This window comes from Pundamilia nyererei, unplaced genomic scaffold (genome assembly GCF_000239375.1).
Source record: "Pundamilia nyererei isolate P.nyererei 1_Seehausen unplaced genomic scaffold, PunNye1.0 scaffold00110, whole genome shotgun sequence".
In the NCBI taxonomy this organism is placed as follows: Eukaryota; Metazoa; Chordata; class Actinopteri; order Cichliformes; family Cichlidae; genus Pundamilia; species Pundamilia nyererei.
Window position 1 is genome coordinate 1665776 of NW_005187511.1, and position 18253 is coordinate 1684028.

At 42.0% G+C, this 18253-nt stretch overlaps 1 protein-coding gene across 3 annotated transcripts; it reads left to right on the forward strand.

Annotated features, from left to right (window-relative positions):
• The first annotated feature begins 451 nt into the window (after positions 1-451).
• On the forward strand, positions 452-18032 carry LOC102202016 (msx2-interacting protein). 3 transcript variants are annotated; one of them, XM_005741450.1, is made up of 15 exons: positions 452-725; positions 1802-2116; positions 4411-4887; positions 5043-5197; positions 5769-5969; positions 6116-6267; positions 6356-6481; positions 6596-6709; positions 6799-6912; positions 7239-7339; positions 7557-14724; positions 15051-15116; positions 15219-15413; positions 15496-15654; positions 16960-18032. In XM_005741450.1, the coding sequence occupies exons 1-15, from the start codon at positions 643-645 to the stop codon at positions 17089-17091; spliced, it is 9558 nt and encodes a 3185-aa protein (XP_005741507.1). In that variant the 5' UTR covers positions 452-642; the 3' UTR covers positions 17092-18032. The 3 variants fall into 3 exon arrangements, with proteins under 3 accessions (XP_005741507.1, XP_005741508.1, XP_005741509.1); XM_005741451.1 differs by having other exon boundaries at positions 4414-4887; XM_005741452.2 differs by lacking the exons at positions 452-725; positions 1802-2116 and adding an exon at positions 2125-3722.
• Positions 18033-18253: the final 221 nt, after the last annotated feature.

The following is an 18253-nucleotide window of genomic DNA, read 5'->3' on the forward strand; positions in this document are numbered from 1 at the left end:
TGTTGGCACCCTCTGGGCCTTTTACGGTCAAAACAGTAGTTTGATTACGATAAGATATAATAGATTCATTTATTTTTAGCGTTGCCCTTGTTTTCACTAAACATTCCAATAATAACTGAAAAACACTGACTGCATGGGACTCACAAGGCGTTGCATTGTAAAGCAGACTATTTTTTCACTGCCTTTATCTGTCGGTTTGGCAGAGCGATAGAGCGCTGCAAAGAATGAAACTGGTGACATTCTATTTCACATAGTAGTTATTACAGAATTCGTTTAACTTTAATTCAACAAGTCAACAACTGTTACAAATTTTTAAATAAACGTGTTAAAGTGATTAAAAATTCTACTTTTCGCTGTTTTAATTAATCTTTTCCACGACCTGATCCCCCTGGGAGAAAATCGCCCGCTGCCTGCCGTCTGCTTCACAGGGATCGCGGGGACGCGCGTCTCGCAACCAAAATCATCCAGAGCGAGGTTGATGCGCGTCCACGCAAGACAGATCGAGGACGCAGCAGCTAGAGCTAAACGGTTAGCAGGGCCATCGGGCCCGGGTCGTTCATTTTGTTCAGGCGGACCTCCGACCGGCAGGGATTAGAAACGTGCGAGATCATATGTGTGTGGAGGGGGAAAGAGTAGCGCAAGATGGTTCGGGAAACCAGACACCTCTGGGTGGGAAATTTACCCGAACACGTTCGAGAGGAGAAAATCGTGGAGCATTTTAAACGGTAGGTTACGTGTTTTCCAAACAGCGCGCGCTAGCTGTCTCACTAACATTACGAAGGGTAGGCGGTTGCTATCAATGCTAACACAGCTAATGTTAGCATTTTACGTTTTACTAGTATTGCTATTTCTCGTGTGCTGAATGCACATTATTGGCAGCGTGGTGATGGAAATTGAAGTCATATGTGAAGCAGAGCCGCTCGGGCCTCAAGGTGAACGATTTATAACATTCCTCGAACTTTTGTGAACGCCAAGGAGCAATTAGCTGGATTCGCTAGCCACCAAGCTTCCACCCAACCAACCATTTTGTGGGAAGTCGAGACGTTTTCACGATGTGTACAAGCCTAACGGCAGCTATCGTTAACCACAGAGTAGCATTAAATGCATTCGGTTAGTTTAGCCACTGGAAAAACCTCATACTCTGTTGTTTATCTGGTCGTCAGAGTGTTATATACCGATTGCTAATAGAAGGAAATTTACGAGAGCTGCCTCACGCCCGGTCCCATAAGTGTAGCTGCTTAAACTAAGCTAAGTTAGTCAGTGTTGTTGGGGTTCATTTGTGAAATTGTAAACTGCAAACCAGATTTTGCTACCCTTTAGTACTTAAATGTAAAACAAACCAACACCACAAACTGCCTTCCGGGGTTCATAAGAGTTATTTGTAGCTTTGTAGCTAACACTAGGTGTCTAATCTCTTGCTACGCGGCGTAAACACTACTTAAGTAGTTGGAAAACAAACATTCCTGCTAATGGGATTTATTGCTGCACACCCCTGGTAGTGGTCTGCTGTTTAAACATGGTGCGTTTTTTTTTTTTACATATCCTACGTCCTATAGAAATGTCATCAATACTGCTTAGAACTTCCTCTTTTTCCAAGTATTCCCAAATGTGATCATCCAGTATAATCAATTGCTAGCACTTTTAAGTTCAGAGAGTTCACCTCTGATGTGTGGTCTCTGGTTCGTTATCATAAAGTCCTGCCTTCAAAGTCAGTGCCATTTGCAAGCTTGCTGATTAAAAACTGGCACATTCTATATTCTTGGCCGGTGTATATGTAATTTCCTCTTTGTCTCCATTTCAGGTATGGTCGTGTGGAGAGTGTTAAAGTTCTGCGAAAGCGCGGTTCAGAGGGGGGTGTTGCAGCCTTTGTGGATTTTGTGGATATCAAAAGTGCACAGAAGGCTCACAATGCTGTCAACAAGATGGGGGACAGAGACCTTCGGACTGACTACAATGAACCCGGGTCAGTCCCAAGTGCTGTTCGGGGCCTGGAAGACAGCTCTCCCTCGAGCAGTCGAGATGTTACAGGATTCTCTAGGGGAACGGTTGGTCCAGTGTTTGGGCCACCTGTGTCCCTTCACTCCAGAGAGGGACGTTATGAACGGAGAATAGATGGGTAAGTGGACACGGCGTCCCCTTCGAATCCAGGGAAATATAGGTATCACACAGGTGTTAAACCTAAACACATAGTGGGGGGTATCCGTAAGGGATTGATGCCTCAAGGGGTTACACAAAGGTAATCTAGGGATCGTTCCACTTTTCATCCTATTTGACTTGCCTTGCCCATTGGATCTAAGTAAATTAACTACACATTATCATTTGGTAAGGTAACTATATATTGAGAGTTTGACATCTGATGTGGATATTACATCTGTGTGGAATATCCTGGTGAGTTGTGGATTTATTACATTTTGTGGGAGTCTACCTTGGGGAGCTTGCGGATATTTTTTATAATCAACATGGAATCTATCTTTAATTAAAAAAAAAAATCTGGAATCACGTGAAGCTGGAAGTACATCACTGTTATGATGGATACACGTATTTTGGAAGTATCTATATAGGCATACACTCACTTGAAGAAATCTTCCATCGTGGGATATCATTTTTTTTTTCTCAAGGCAACGACTAATTGCTGGACTGTTCATTACTTTTCCTTTTTCTTTTTTTGCGCTTTGCACTTGTGGATACAGCCTGTTCTGGATTTAACTTTTGACCGAGTGGATGGAAGAAACCTTACAGTCATCACACATTAGAAGAAAGACTGGTGTAGTTCCAAGGTATCATTGTCATGTTAGGATGAGATTAACTTAATCAAAAACAGGTTTTGTTCCGTATATGGACGCTGCACCGAGAAGATTTCACAAGAACACAGAGGATCCAACCACCTGGCCACCAACAACGTTTGTGGAGCTATTCTTGCTTTTGCCATGAAGACATGAAGAGTGGATAGTTGGGATGTAACCCCCTGGATGTACGCAATATTATACCCTGTGCTGGATGTACTGATGTGGATAGGTGTAGCTGCCATTCATTTGGATTATTCAAGTATGGATGTAGCCGTTTGAGACCTCAATCAGGAAAAAGCACTCCAAGTATCTTAGAGGAAGCTGAAGACATTTTTTTAAGTAACATGACAGTAAACAAAGATGACACCCACTGATTATGGAGTTGTATCCGGCCCACCAGTCCAGGAGGATATTATTTACTCTGATACTTGTCTGGAGTCTACTGACCTGCGTGATGTTAAATAACTTAACATTAACCCATGGAATATTTTTTTCCCCTGCCACTATAAAACTTTTAAAAAATTACAGTGAAATGAGACCGATCCCATTGGATGTATTTTTTCTCTCAGGCTCCAACTTACTGAGTAGTCAACCTGGAATCTGCCGATTACCCTGAAGCTCATCATCTTTTTAAAAAAAGATTTTATTCCATATTTATTTATTGAGGTTTTATGTTCCTATGATTTTTTTTTTCTACATGTTGCAATACTCATAAAGGTCCATTTCTGTATTTTTTTTTTCTTCCTTTTTCCATCCAGTGAAGAGAATTAAATAAGCCTAACTGTGGATTATACGTCAACAATCTACTGCCCTGGTGCTCAGTACATGAACATAACATGCAATGCGAGAATACGTGAAGCGTTTTTGCCTAGGTCTCTCACATTCTGACCACCTAGATTTTATTTGGATTAGTTTCGGTAACTTCTTTTCTAAAAGGTTGGTATTTCTCTGCCCTCTGCATACTTTCTTTCCTAATCTTCCTTCGTGCTTTGTTTAATCATAGTTTTGCACTGCTTTTAGGGAAATTCATTACTTAAAAGCTACAAAAGGAAAAAAAGTAAATTTTATTAAATGTATGTATCTGCTTAGTTTTTTTTTTTGTTTTTTTTTTTTGAGTTTTATGACTTGTTATTTCCAGTTCATGCACTGATCCAAACCCTGCATGGCATTTCTCCATACCACATAGATCATTAGAACAAATGTCCACTTGAATATTTGGGAGAAATGTTTTATGTAGATTTGTATTTTCTCCCCATATTCATAATAATTCATGAACAGTCAACCTCTGAAACCTCAGTGTTTATTGCTGTGCCAGTAAAAACAATTGGAGACTAAGAGCAACATAGCTTAAATCTGAAATAAAGTTCTGAAAGTTTGTGGGCAGCTTGTTTTCCTGTGACTGTTTGTGAATTTACATCATACATGTATAGGTTATTAGATTTGGAGAAGCGTGACAAATGTAATCTGTTTTGGTTTTTTTTGTTCAGAGTTTTTACAGACAGTGCCAGTATTTGGGCCATTTATTGCTGTAGTGCATTTTTAAGTGAAATGCTTATTTTCTTTTTTTGTTAAGAGTCTGATTAATACTTTTTATTTTCATGTCTGTCCTGTTCTTAATTTACAGTAGCTCAGAAAGCCGTGAACGTGCATATGATCACAGCCCATATGGACATCATGACCGCAGTGGTACTTTTGACAGACAGCGTCACTACAACGCCGATTATTACCGCGATCGCTCTGTGTTTACTGCTGCTGGCCCAGGCAGCAGTTCTGTTGGGGGAAGCTTTGAGGCGTCAGACCCACACTTTGACTCTAGAATCCGAGACCCTTTTACTCTTACTAACTCTTCACGACGTGACCTGTACCGAGATGACAGAGGACGGCGTGTCGATCGGACTTACCATCACCGTCGGAGTCGATCGTCTCACTCCTCACAGTCAAGGCATCCCTCCCCTCAGCGTACCACGGGGCAACCCCTCAAAACTCCTCATTCCCCTAAAAAAGCACCTTTGTCCCCTGGGAGAGGCCCGAGATCTCGATCTCACAGCAGATCTTCAAGCTCTGATTCAGTCAGCAGCACAAGCAGCACAGGCAGTGGCAGGTGGGAATTTTTTTCGTTTTTTTAATCTACAAATGATGGATGAATATTTGTCCATGGACAAAGCATTGGGATTATGCTGGACAATTTGTAAATAATCCGTTTACTCAGACTTGTGTAAACAGAAGTGTCTAATCGTTTTACACTTTCATTGACAGTGATTCAAACAGCAGCTCAAGTGATGGATCGCAGGCTCGTTCTGTTCAGTCATCAGCTACACACGCACCACCTCAGTCCTCTATGGCGCTTGACTCTGAAGAGCCCCGTAGGAGCTTTGGCATTAAAGTGCAAAATCTACCAGTACGCTCAACAGGTGAGTTTTTAATGTTCATCTACCTCTCAGTGGACCAAGTTAAGTCTTTTCTCTGCTCAATAACCTTGCCATATCCTTGAATTTGTTATTGCCTCAATGGCATTAGAAACTACATTTCCTACAGGCAACATGATCTGAAACATGAGGAGGTAGTTATTTGCAGGTAGGGGACTAGCTGCAGGTAGTTAAATGTAGCCATGTTTAAAAACTTTAATTTTTGGCTCTTGTAAAAGGGAGTTTCTGATGGTAAAGACTGGTTGTTTAATGAAATAAAATTACTATTTCCTTTACTGTTTGCTGCAGGGCATTGTATAGATTTGTGGTGACAGAGATTGATCACTTTATTAGTTATTGTCTCATTTACATACAGATGTTTTCTAATTTTATTTTTGATTACACATTTAGCATGCTTGTGGTATGCAAACCAAACTAAGCTGTGAAATAAAAATAATTTGAGCCAGATGAAAGCCTCTTCCTGTCAACAGATTAAAGTGGGAGTCATTTCTTCTTTAGGTCGTTGGGAATTCTGTTGTTTTTAGTAGTGTTGTAGTAATTCTGTTTTCCAATGCAGACACAAGTTTGAAAGATGGACTTTTCCATGAATTCAAGAAACATGGGAAAGTGACTTCAGTTCAGATCCATGGAACATCAGAAGACCGCTATGGGTTGGTATTCTTCAGACAGCAAGAGGATCAAGAAAAAGCCCTTAGTGTCTCCAAAGGAAAGCTGTTTTTCGGCATGCTTATTGAAGTCACTGCCTGGAATGGACCAGGTAGGTTGCAACAAAAGTCACAGAAATTTGTATTTTTTCTGATAAATATGGCAGATTTGCAGACACATTAATTCCCTCCACAGGCTTGAACCAAAATTCAAATAGCATGTGAGTAATATTAATGATAAATCCGTTTCTTCCTCCAGAAACAGAAAGTGAAAATGAGTTCAGGCCTTTGGATGGGCGAATAGATGAATTCCATCCAAAGGCCACAAGGACACTGTTTATAGGGAACCTGGAGAAGACCACCAGTTACCAACAGCTTCTCGACATTTTCCAACGCTTTGGTGAAATTGTGGTAAGCATCCATCTGACTTTGAATTACACACGTAAGTTTGTATATTTTACATTTAACATTTTGTATTTGCTCTCTTTTTTGTCTCAAGGACATTGACATCAAGAAAGTAAATGGAGTTCCCCAGTATGCCTTTGTCCAGTATTCTGATATTGCCAGTGTTTGCAAGGCTATAAAGAAGATGGATGGAGAGTATCTGGGAGCCAACAGACTAAAGGTAGTGTTTGTACACTAAGCAATCTTACCATTTCTCATCTGTGTATGTGTATATTTTCAAAATTATAGATTAGAGTGTTTATAATATCTATATTTGTGTCTTGTTTCCTTGCAGCTCGGTTTTGGAAAGAGTATGCCTACAACATGTGTTTGGCTTGATGGGTTATCAGCCAATATTACAGAGCAATACCTCACGCGGCATTTCTGCCGCTACGGACATGTAGTTAAGGTAAGGTGATGTTTTTCTCTTCCTTAAGATTTGATACTTTTGATTTTAGTACTCCCATAAATCTGATTTAATTTTTTTCTTTTTTGAAGGTGGTGTTTGATAGATTGAAGGGGATGGCTCTCATCTTGTACAACAACACCGACTTTGCTCAGACAGCTGTAAGAGAGACCAAAGGTTGGAAGATTGGTGGCAATAAAATAAAGGTAAAAATCAAGTGAAGGTTTAACTCAGGGGTGCCCAATCCCGGTCCTCGAGAGCTACTATCCTGCAGCTTTTAGATGCATCCCTACTCCAACACAGCTGAATCAAATGGTTTGATCTCTTCAGCATGCCATCATGTTTGGCAAAGGCCTGATAACAAGCCATTCATTTGATTCAGGTGTGTGGGAACAAGGATGCATCTAAAAGCTGCAGGACGGTAGCTCTCGAGGACCGGGATTGGGCACCCCTGGTTTAACTAATAAAATGTAATCCTAATGTTTTTTTGCCCCCTTTTTAAATCTTTTTATGTTTTATTCACTTATGATAGGTGGATTTTGCAAGTCAAGAGAGTCAGATGGCTTTCTACCGATCCATGCAGGCATCTGGACAAGACATTAGAGACTTCTATGAAATCCCTCCTGAACGACGGTAAACGACCAGTATTGTTATCTGAATACAGTTATTGTTTCTGTTTAATGACTTTATTTGCTTTGCCTTTTTTTAAATTAAGCAGATAGAAAATGTTTGCTGCTAGTGAAAGTGGTGATATTTTGAATCTCTCTTCCATTAGTGACAATATTTCAATTACAAATTAATTATTTCGATTCAATACTTTACACTTTGTGTTCTCTCCTTAACTCTATAGAGAGGATCGCAGAGCTCCGTATCATGAATTTGCAGCAGAAAGGGCTTACTATGAGAATATACGAACCCCTGGCCTCTATACAGAGGACACTCGAAGAGAGTATGCTGCCCGCAGCAGAGACCGGTTTCCTGAACTTGAACATTATCAAGGGGATCATTTTGACCCACGCTATCATGAAGACCCTAGAGACTACAGGGATTACAGAGACCCCTTTGAGCAAGACATCCGGAAGTACACATATATTCAAAGGGAACGAGAAAGGGAGCGAGAACGTTTTGAAGCTGATCGCAGCAGGTGGAGCCCTTCCCATCCAAGGCGACCTATTAGTCCAACAGTATCACCTTCAGCATCTGAGCGGGTTCCTAGAGACTCAGAACGACGAGTTTACAGCCAGTCATCTGAACGAAGTGACAGCGTGAGTTCAGTGTCACCACCACATTTTGATAAATCTGAAAAGACCCTGCTAGAACATCCCTCCAAGAGCGAGAAGAGCAGTCAGTCGGATCGTTTATCTGGAACTGAGAAACCCAAACGTGCAAAACGGAAAGAGAAAGGCGACAAAGCTGAAAAGATCAAATCAAGAAAAGCAAAGGGGCAATCCCCATCAAATCCACTACCTGAAACAGAGCCTGAGACTGGTTTTGATGGAGGGTCTGGAAGGGGAAGAGGATCAGACCAGGATGTCCATGAAAAACAGAAATGTAAAGGGGATGGCGACCTTCTTACTAGTACTCTGTTAGCAAAAAGTGAACGATCTGACATGAGTAAAAGTGATGGTTCAGACTTGGATGGAAGGAATCGACTCAAGAAGCATGTTAAGTCTGAAACTGATGGAAAAGATTCTGCAGTAGATTTGGATCGCCGTGCTGCAAGAAAAAGGCGTTTTGGTGACTCTGGAGCAGGAAGGACTGCTCGTCAGAAGAGAAGCAGGCATGAGGAGGAGGATGGTAATCAGTCTTCTGACTTTGGTGCAGGTACAACATATTTGAAAGAAATGGATACAGACAAACACAAAGATTCCCAGAGGAAAGATTCAAGACCTAAAAATGAAAAAAGTGGAACTCCAAAAGATGGTCAAGAAGACCTTAAAGTACAAAGAGAGAAATCAGAGGGATCTTTGGACCCACTGGAGTCCAAACAACATCTAGGGCACCCTTCCTCCAGACGATTTTCACAAGAGGGTATTGCAGACCAAAACAGTACAAGAGAACCAGACCACCATACTTCTGTAAAAATTGGTCAAAATTCTGAAATTAACAAAAGTGCCAAGAATAAAGAAGACCACATTGACATTGATACCTCTCAAAGTTATCGCAAACAGATGGAGCAAAACAGACGTTTGCATCAGCAGCAGCAACAGCGCGAGTCTGAGAAAACTGACAAACCAGCTAGTCCCCAAGGAACTGAAACAGAGGACTTGGAGCATCGGAGCCTCGTGCATGAAGTTGGTAAACCCCCTGAGGATGTCACAGATAATTTTCCGTCCCACAAATTAAAGAAACCAGACCAGATTGACTCCGAGTCAGGGATAAAGAGAGAGCGTGTGTACAGGAGCTTTAAACAAAAAAGTGAAGATCTAGACTGGACCACCAGCTCCCCTCCAGGACATTTCCCGAATCGTCCAGATGAGGACTTTGCAGATCCTCCTCAGAAAGAGTTGAGCCGAAATGATGAAAAATCTCAATCAGATCTGGAGTTATTAGTCAAAAGGACACATAACACACAAGTTAACAAGACAGGCACTCCTTTACTCATTGTGGAGGACGAGAAACAAAAGAGATGGGAAAGCAGAATTAAACAAGGCTTGTTACCTGATCTGAACTTTTCTCAAAATATAAATAAAAACATTCACAATCGCAAACGTTTGGAGTACGCTATTTGTCATGACTTGGAGCCTGGGGAAGTACGATCCGACTCCGAAGAGGACAGAGAGCCCAAACCCCACTCTCCTGTGCCCTCCACATCTATGCCTTTTTCTGAAAGACCAAGAGCTGACAGATTTTCAGACCCTAAACAAGCACAGCTTGAGAAGAATAAATTCTACTCCTTTGCACTTGACCAGACTATCACACCTGACACAAAGGCTCTGCTTGAGCGTGCAAAATCTCTGTCATCTTCCAGAGAAGATAACTGGTCATTTTTAGACTACGATTCTCATTTTGTAAACTTGCGTAACAGAAAAGACACTGAAAAGGTGGAAGCAGCACCGAGACCAACACCTTCCTGGTATATGAAAAAGAAAAAGACTCGAATTGGATCGGAAGATAAACTTGATGACAGGAAAGAGGAACCTAAGCCAGAGGAACAAGAACGCAGGGAGCTATTTGCCTCCCGATTCCTTCACAGCGCTGTCTTTGAGCTGGACTCGAGACGACTTCAGCACCTGGAACGCAAGCATGAGGAACCTGAGCAAAACAGTCAGCAAGCAGCAGGAGATGGTGAACTTGACTCAGGGCCTGTTGTCCTTTTCCATAGTCGTTTTTTGGAACTAACACGACTACAGCAACAGAAAAATAAAACTCAGCAGCTACAGGAGGCAAAAGAAGACACTATGCCCACAAATGAAAACAAAGTAGAAAAAGCTCCTGTTCAAGAGCAACAACCTCTGCAGTCACCTGAAACAACAGAAACTACCACAGAGGCAGAAATTAAACCAATTACCCCTGCTGAAAATGTAGTTCCTGAACCCAAACTCGAACCAGCGTCTGTCACTCAAACTGTGATCAAAGACGTTCCTCCACCTGATGACATATGTGTTTTACTAAACCCACCCCATGATCCATGTCCCCCTGTGTCTGTCAAAAAGGAACAAGAAACGGATCAGGAACATGTTGTTTCCATGCAGCACCCACCAATTGAGACGTCAGATTCTCTGCCTGTACCCATTACAGCATCTGAATCCAACTATTCAGCGAATAGAGAGAGACATTCTCCGTCTGAGGCAAAGCTGGATATTGTTATTGAGGATGTAAAACCTACATTCACAGAACTTTGCCACGAGTCTCACAATGAGCTTGTTAGCAATTCTGAACCAGAGCTGAATCCTGAGGCAAAACAACCAGAAGTACCTGTAGCCAGTAGTCCAGTACAGCCTAGTCTTGTTGAGCAGTTGGAAGTATTCAAGAAAGAGACTCCATCCACTTGTAAATTAGGATCAGAGAATGAAGGTGACATAAAATCTCAAGCTGGTAAAGTACAGGTACCAGTTGACAGTGAAAGAAATGATGAACCAGTCTTATCTCAGAAAGAAAATAAAACAAAAGAAATAAAAAATAAGAAGTATAAGTCTCTTGCACAAGTTGCTTCTGTTCCTGTAGCGTCTGCACCAGGTACTGAGAAACAAGCAACACGCAAGAGTGAGCGCATTGACAGAGAGAAGCTGAAACGTGGCTCATCCCCGAGAGGTGAGTCAAGGTCCACAGGCAAATCTCCAATCCATGGATCAGATCCCGATACCTCTGAGCACAGCATACCAGTAAGCAGAGCAAGACGAAGAAATGTTAAATCAGTCTATGCCACCCCAGTTGAAGATGATACTCCAGTTCGTTCCGGAAAGGATGTTGCAGAGTCGCCACGCTCTGCCCGAAAACGTGGTACAGACAAAGATGCCATACAACAAAATACCGAACCAGATCCACCAACTCCAACACATGCAAATAAACGTGGTCGGCCTCCCAAGAATCGCAGGCAAGGTGATGATACTGCAACTGCTAAAGTAGAAAAATCTAAACTGGATGGTAAAGACACGGATTCAAATGAATCAGAAAGTGGTGAACGTATTCCAAGAATGTCAAAAGGGAGAACGCCACCGTATGACACAAAGGGTTCATCAAATCAGATGCCCACATCACTAGGATCTGGATCAACAAGGAAGGGGGACAAAACTGAGGCAGCTGATGATAATGGTCAGGAAAATGATTTCACGTATGAAGATACCTCGCCTTTGCAAGAGTCATCAGTTTCAGGTAAAGAAGATCCATCGCTGAAAATTGATGAAAAGAAAGAGGAGATGGTCAAACAAGGCATAGAATTGGCCAAAGGTAAAGATGTTCTCCATGAAAAGGTAAATGATGACAAATCAAATGGAAAAGAGGCAGATGCCTCCAACCTGGAAGAGAAAACCATGTCAGAAAAAGAGAAAACTCTTAGAGGAAAAGCAGGGAATTCCAAGTCACCAGTCCTCAAGAACCTCAAAATCAGACTGCATGCAACAGAGGTGAAAGACCTTCTTCAGTTAGGAGAAGAAGAGCCTGGGACTCCAGAAGACTCGTCAAAAAGTCTTAGACATGGTGACCACAGTGAACAGGTTTTAAAGTGCACAAATGCTAACAAAGGAGGCTCCAGCAATGAAGACAATGAAAATGCAGCTTCAGACCAAAAGGAGCTCCTGGGAGCATCAAAAAATGTAATTTCACAGGAGCTGGAACTGGAGCAAGCTGTGGAGAACATTGCTAAACTAACAGATCCAACCTTTCCAACAGAACCAACACCGCCTGTCCCTCATACAGATGTAAAAAGTGACCCAGAGGAAGAAAAAACATCTAATCCTGCCAGTGAGTCAGAACTGATGGCTGCTATTGATTCAATAACCCAGGCACCTCCAGCAAATCTAGATGTAGTCTCAGAACCTGAGATTCAAGACTTGGTTCAGCACATCAAGGAAGATGAAACAAATACATCTTCTGTCCAGGAGGAACCCGCTTTCCCAAACACACCCAAAAAGGGCCCCAAGGGAAGACCTAGAACACCTAAACGTTTTTCTAAAGGCCAGAAACAATTAAGAAAGGATTTGAAAGATGGACATTCGTTAACTGAGGAATCGGCAACCCCATTAGCAGATAGTACAGCTTCTGATGCAAAGGTTTTTTCTGAGACACCTGCTGCTGCAGCAACTACTGCAGTTATTACTCCTGCTACTTGGAAGACAGAGCCTGAAACCTCAGCAGTCAAAGCTACAGATGTAAACGCAGAGACAGAGTCATCTTCAGAAGAACACATCCAGCATTTCAAGTCTGTTTACCCGCAATCCAAGAGTCCAATATGCACAAAGCCACAGCACTTGCCATCTGAATGCAACTCTCCTTCTCTGTCACCACGAGCTAACAACCCAAATGTCAGACCCCCTCAAACAAGCAGAAATCCTGTTTCTCCACCAGACTGGCGCCATCATTCTAAAGATACCAGTGCCTCTTCCTTACCAATCATGCCATTACCAACCAAGGAAAACCAGCCTTTACCATCAGAGTCTGAAAACAAGGATATTGATCATGGCACAAGTGACTTGAGACAGATTTTAAAGAAACATACAACTAGTTCACAGACAGGCAGCAGCTCTGTTTCAAGTAATCTGCCAAACCTTCGAGATCAGAACCTATCTGAAAGTAATTCTCAGCTCACAGCCATTGTGTCAAATAAGTCATCACTGTCTGATAGTAAAATATCAGTGCATTCTGCCCCACCTATTGTTAGACCTCCACAAACGACTCCTGAGACAAAGTCTGTGATCTCTGTTATTGCATCCACTGCCACATCTGTTATCAGCCGTATTTGCAATCCTTCTGAGCCTGAGGATAAGGTGAACATGAACATTGTTGACATTCCTATAGCCAAACCAAGTTATAGGCCCAGCAAAGATGATGCTGGGTCATATCCTGTGCTGCCTGCTGGTGATGAAGGAGGAAGTGCCACACGCTTCATTATTGAGAGCCCCACTCTTAGCACTGGATCTTGCCCAGGTCTGAGAGTAAATACATCTGAAGGAGTGGTGGTATTGAGCCATTCTGGTCAAAAAACAGAGGGACCCCAGCGAATTAGTGCAAAGATAAGTCAGATCCCATCAGCAACACCAAGTGAGATGGAATCTCAGCAACTGGTATCCATACCCAAGCAGGATTTGTATTCCCAGCCAGGGCTTCAAAAAGGGCCTTCATCACAGATGGATCATGGGCATCCCAGTAAACACCAGTCAGGATTGTCTTCAATCAAACAAGAAAACGCTGGTTTGGAAAAGATGGATTCCGCTTACCAATCTGGACCTCAAGGAGTAGTGAAGCGTCTGCCACCAAGCAACCAGCAGGTAATGGGTTACCATCAAGATTACATGCCTTTAAAACATCCAAAGAAAATGGATAGTGCTGATCCTCATGGTACAGATGGAACCAAACCGCCTTGGACCTCTGCCATAAGCCCTGCAATAAGCCCCCATTTACCCTCTCCACCTGGAAACCACGTAGGTTTTAGTGATAGAACTCCTTCACATCTCGGTGGGGTCAAGCAGGAACCACGGTCCCCACGTAAGTCAGGGCACGCACACTCTCCATTTGTGTCTTCACCCATTGGTTCCTCATCACCCAAGGGTATTCCAGTTATGTTATCCACTAGCCATCCTGCCATGCAACAGTTTATTGCTGGCGTGCATCATCCCGAGCAGTCTGTTATCATGCCACCTCATAGTGTGCCTGGAGGCTTGGGACGAATGTCTCCACATTGTGTTACTCAGTCAATTCAAGTGGGGCATCTGGTCCAGGGAGATGTCAGAGTCAATACTCCACCTCTTTCTGTGATGAGCTACGGCATGCACAGTGAGTCGCTCAGCTCCTCTTGGCCTAGTGCCATGCAGCCACGGCCTACCTCACCTCAGGCTGTTGGCAGAGACAAGGTTCTCAAAGTAAACCCAGGTTCTTTGAGGAGTCATGAGTCATCTCCTGCACAGCTGAAGCTGGACACTCTGCAGCCCGATCCTCGTGGGAGTTTGCGGAGTAGTGGCCATTTGGACAAAACATACATAGCACAGAGAGACATGCGTGTTCTTTTGCATCAACAGGGGGATCGTTCAACCGCAGACTCTCATTCTGGACACATTCAGGAGACCTCTCTATCTCCAAGAGCACATGCTTTGTCTAAAGGTGTGTCCGATAAGGATATAACAAAGTCTTTAGAGGCAAAGAGGCCCCACTCTCCACTTCCTAAGGATGGAATGATGGGAATCAGACAATCCGGACAAGCAATGGCATCTCCCCACAGGGTTCAGCTGATGCCACCTGGACCTAGTGGTTCATTCACAGACTACCCGGGGATGTACTCAAACCCGAGAGGAATCCATTCTCAAATGCCAGAAGCGTCTGCTGTTGGACTTACCCAGCCGCCAATGAATGTCACACCTGCTGCGGTGAGTGCGTGATGTTTAAAAAGACAGTCAACATAATCAGTATTGACAGATCTGTGTTGGTACAAAGGACGTGTATAACTAGCAGTTGGTTTATACAATAAAAGCACAGCTTAATAACAGCAAGTGCCTCATAATGGCTGTGGATTACATGGAGAACCTATCATTTAATATAAGAAAGCAGTTTAACACTGTCATGAACTGCAGGTTTCAGAATAATTATGAATTAAAATAAGAACTGAAGGAAAGAAAACTGAACCTTAAACGAAAACATTTTTAAAGCAAAGATTAGTTGTACTGTTGTTCTTAACTGTTTCTTGAATTTGTAGGGTGCGGACCACCAGGCAAAAGATGGCAAGATGACACAGCCTGTTAATATGGTGCAGTTACTCACGGTAAGGCAAATCTCCCAACAGATTAAACAAGGTGGTTGGTCTGAGCAAGAGCTAGCCTCGTCTCATTCATTTGTTGTTTTTGTCTTTGCCTCATTTAAATAGAAATACCCTATTGTGTGGCAAGGGTTGCTTGCACTTAAAAACGACACAGCTGCAGTCCAGCTGCATTTCGTCTGTGGCAACAAAGCTTTGGCTCATCGATCACTGCCCCTACAAGAAGGAGGTGCACTGCTTAGGATTGTCCAGAGGATGAGACTGGAGGCTTCACAACTGGAGAGTGTAGCCAGAAGAATGACTGTACGTGCGTTTTTTTTGCTTTACTTCCCTGTTTTAAACAAGTTTCTGTCTGCTAATAACGTGAACCTTTTGCTCTCCACAGGGAGACACCGACTACTGTCTCCTCCTTGCTCTGCCTTGTGGACGAGATCAAGATGACGTCCTGAACCAGACCCAAGCTCTTAAGGCAGCGTTCATCAATTACTTGCAGACAAAGTTGGCTGCTGGTATTATCAACATCCCCAACCCAGGTTCCAATCAGGTGAGTCATCACTGTTTTATTAATTGTCTGTCCTATGTGGCTTATACCAGCGGTCCCCAACCTTTTTTGCGCCACGGACCGGTTTATGCCCGACAATATTTTCATGGACCGGCCTTTAAGGTGTCGCAGATAAATACAACAAAATAAAACTAGTACCGGTACCGAAAAAAAAAGATTTATTCATAACACACGTGAAAAGACCCAGGAAAACAGAGTTAACAATAGAAACGATAACAAAATAACGCTGAAAACCGATAAAAACCCTGAAAACCGATTAAAAACCCTGAAAACCATACATTTCACGCTGGCTTATACAACAGTTTAAAGGCTGGTTTAAGTGTATTAAACACACAGAAGGGGCTTCTCAGCTGCATATCAGGCCATTGGTTTGATCTTCCCTAATTTTTTTTCCTGGAGTATGCAGCACAGAGAAAACAAACATGTTTTGATGCTTATCATCTTCTGATCTTCAATACCATTTGATGGCTTCATTTTAAACACAGAACTGGTTCTACAGGATTGATGGCATACATTTTACTTGGCCAAAGTACTTGTGGAGTCCTTACCATATAGTAAAGGGTTTAGGCTTCTTTGGAAGTGCATTTGTGTATATGCATAACTCACATGGGACTTTCACAGGCCGTGAAACATATTTATTGTAGGGATCCTTGTCAGACAGAAACTGCCCCACACAGTTCATGTGAATGACTGATCACATGACCTGTGCCATACTGTCTTTACCTGGTGCCGTTTGCATATTACCTGTTTTCATATTGTACCCGAAGGAGTTGAAGTGCACAGGTTTTCTTTTCATTTCAATAAAGCAGCATCTCTAGCACACACTTCACAAGTCTGACACCCTGTAGCAGTTTTTTTTTATCATTGGCTTTTTATTATTTTATTTTTATTTTATTTTTTGTACAAAATTTTCCTGAAATGTCCAATAGATTTTTTTTCTATTAAAGTTTTAAATGACTTTACTCATTCTCTAAGAATTGTATCCTGTGGATCTCGTTGTTCTTTGATCAAATATGACAGCGTCTGTTAAACAATCTATTGTTAAAAAATAGATATAAATAGATCTTGAAATCCTTACAAGACTGAATAATTTTTGTAAACAAATTTAATTTTAAAAAATAAACTTTTGTGGCCTACCTGGGGACTGAGTCCCACACTCACTCTTTGAGACAGAAAAAATTAAAAACTTTTTGACTTCTTTGTTACTGAATGACACTTTTGAATATTAAAAAGTCATGCCCATCTCAGTATTTCCATGCAACTGATATGTGTCTCTGTACTTCCCAGCCCGCCTATGTGCTTCAGATTTTCCCTCCATGCGAGTTTTCAGAGAGCCACTTATCCCAGCTCGCCCCCGACCTTCTCAACAGGATTTCAAGCATCTCGCCACATCTCATGATAGTCATCACCTCTGTGTGACGTCCACTGCTGGGAGGATGGATCTTCTCGTTGATGAGCCTCAGGAAGCCAGAGGAATATTTTTTCTTTTTTTTCCTGGACACAGTGGGAATGTGTAGGATAAGTCCTATCAACACATTTTTGTTTTTTCTTTCCCCATCAGTCTTTTTTTTTTTCTTCTTCTTCTTTTGTTTTTATGTTTTTCCCCCTCTCTTGTCACTCCTGTCTGGTATATTTGTCCTTCTCAAAAGAACTCAGGGATGGATCAAACCAGAATGAGTCTTACTTGACCATTTCTCTGCTGTATTTCTATTTATTGGAGTTTTATTTTAATATTCAGAGATGCTCTGAAGAAGGAAGGAAGGAAGAAAAAAAGTCAGGATGTTTGATGAACGACTCTCTGAGGGGCCTGTTTCTTTCATCTGTCCTGATTGATTGTTAATCATTGGTTCAGAAATTAGGATCTTTGAGGTACCTCAGCACCAGATCAGACATTTCAGCATGTAATTTTAAATAATTCTGTACAGACTTCCTCGCCCAGGCCTTTTCTTTAGAGGAAGGAGGATTAACCCTGTAGAAGACTTTTCGTTTAACTCCACCAGCTCTGCTCATGTTCTCACACTACTGAAGCAGTTTACCCCTCTGTCACCTGCCTTTGCATTGAACAAGCTACAGTTTGATTTGGGAGTTTTTGAACATGGGACTTTGTAAATATTTTAAATATTTAAAAGGAATTAAAAAAAAAAAAAAAACACGGACCCAACATGGACAGCTTAACAGAGAGACTGGTACTCTGGGACGTACCAGAACACAGAGTGTGGAAATGTAGATGGACAGATTCTTAATTTTTGGGTGTAAATACTTGTAACAGAAGAAGGTTGGCACGCTCTTGTGAGTGGAGTCTGCTAATGGCACTTCATATTTTGTAACTCAAATAAACTCCAGGAAACATGGATATCTAAGATGTGTATCTTTTTTTCCCCCCCATGCACTGCCTTGAAGAGGTTCGGTTTGGTTGAAGTGTTTCACTTTCTTCTAATACTGAAGACCTCAAGAGTTTGTTTTTTTTGGGTTCATTTGTACTTCATGACATAAAAACAACCTAAAACTTTAGAAATCGGATGAGTAAATTTGAGGTTTTAATCACAACTGAGACTGAAATTGTATTTCCTGTGTTTTTTGG

What these genes read in the sequence shown, in the direction of transcription:
- LOC102202016 (XM_005741450.1), top strand. Translation starts at nt 643, where the DNA reads ATGGTTCGGGAAACCAGACACCTCTGGGTGGGAAATTTACCCGAACAC. An exon ending in TATGAACGGAGAATAGATGG is followed by an intron (nt 2,117 to 4,410) that starts GTAAGTGGACAC and finishes CTTAATTTACAG; the next exon opens with TAGCTCAGAAAGCCGTGAAC. An exon ending in AGCAGCACAGGCAGTGGCAG is followed by an intron (nt 4,888 to 5,042) that starts GTGGGAATTTTT and finishes TTTCATTGACAG; the next exon opens with TGATTCAAACAGCAGCTCAA.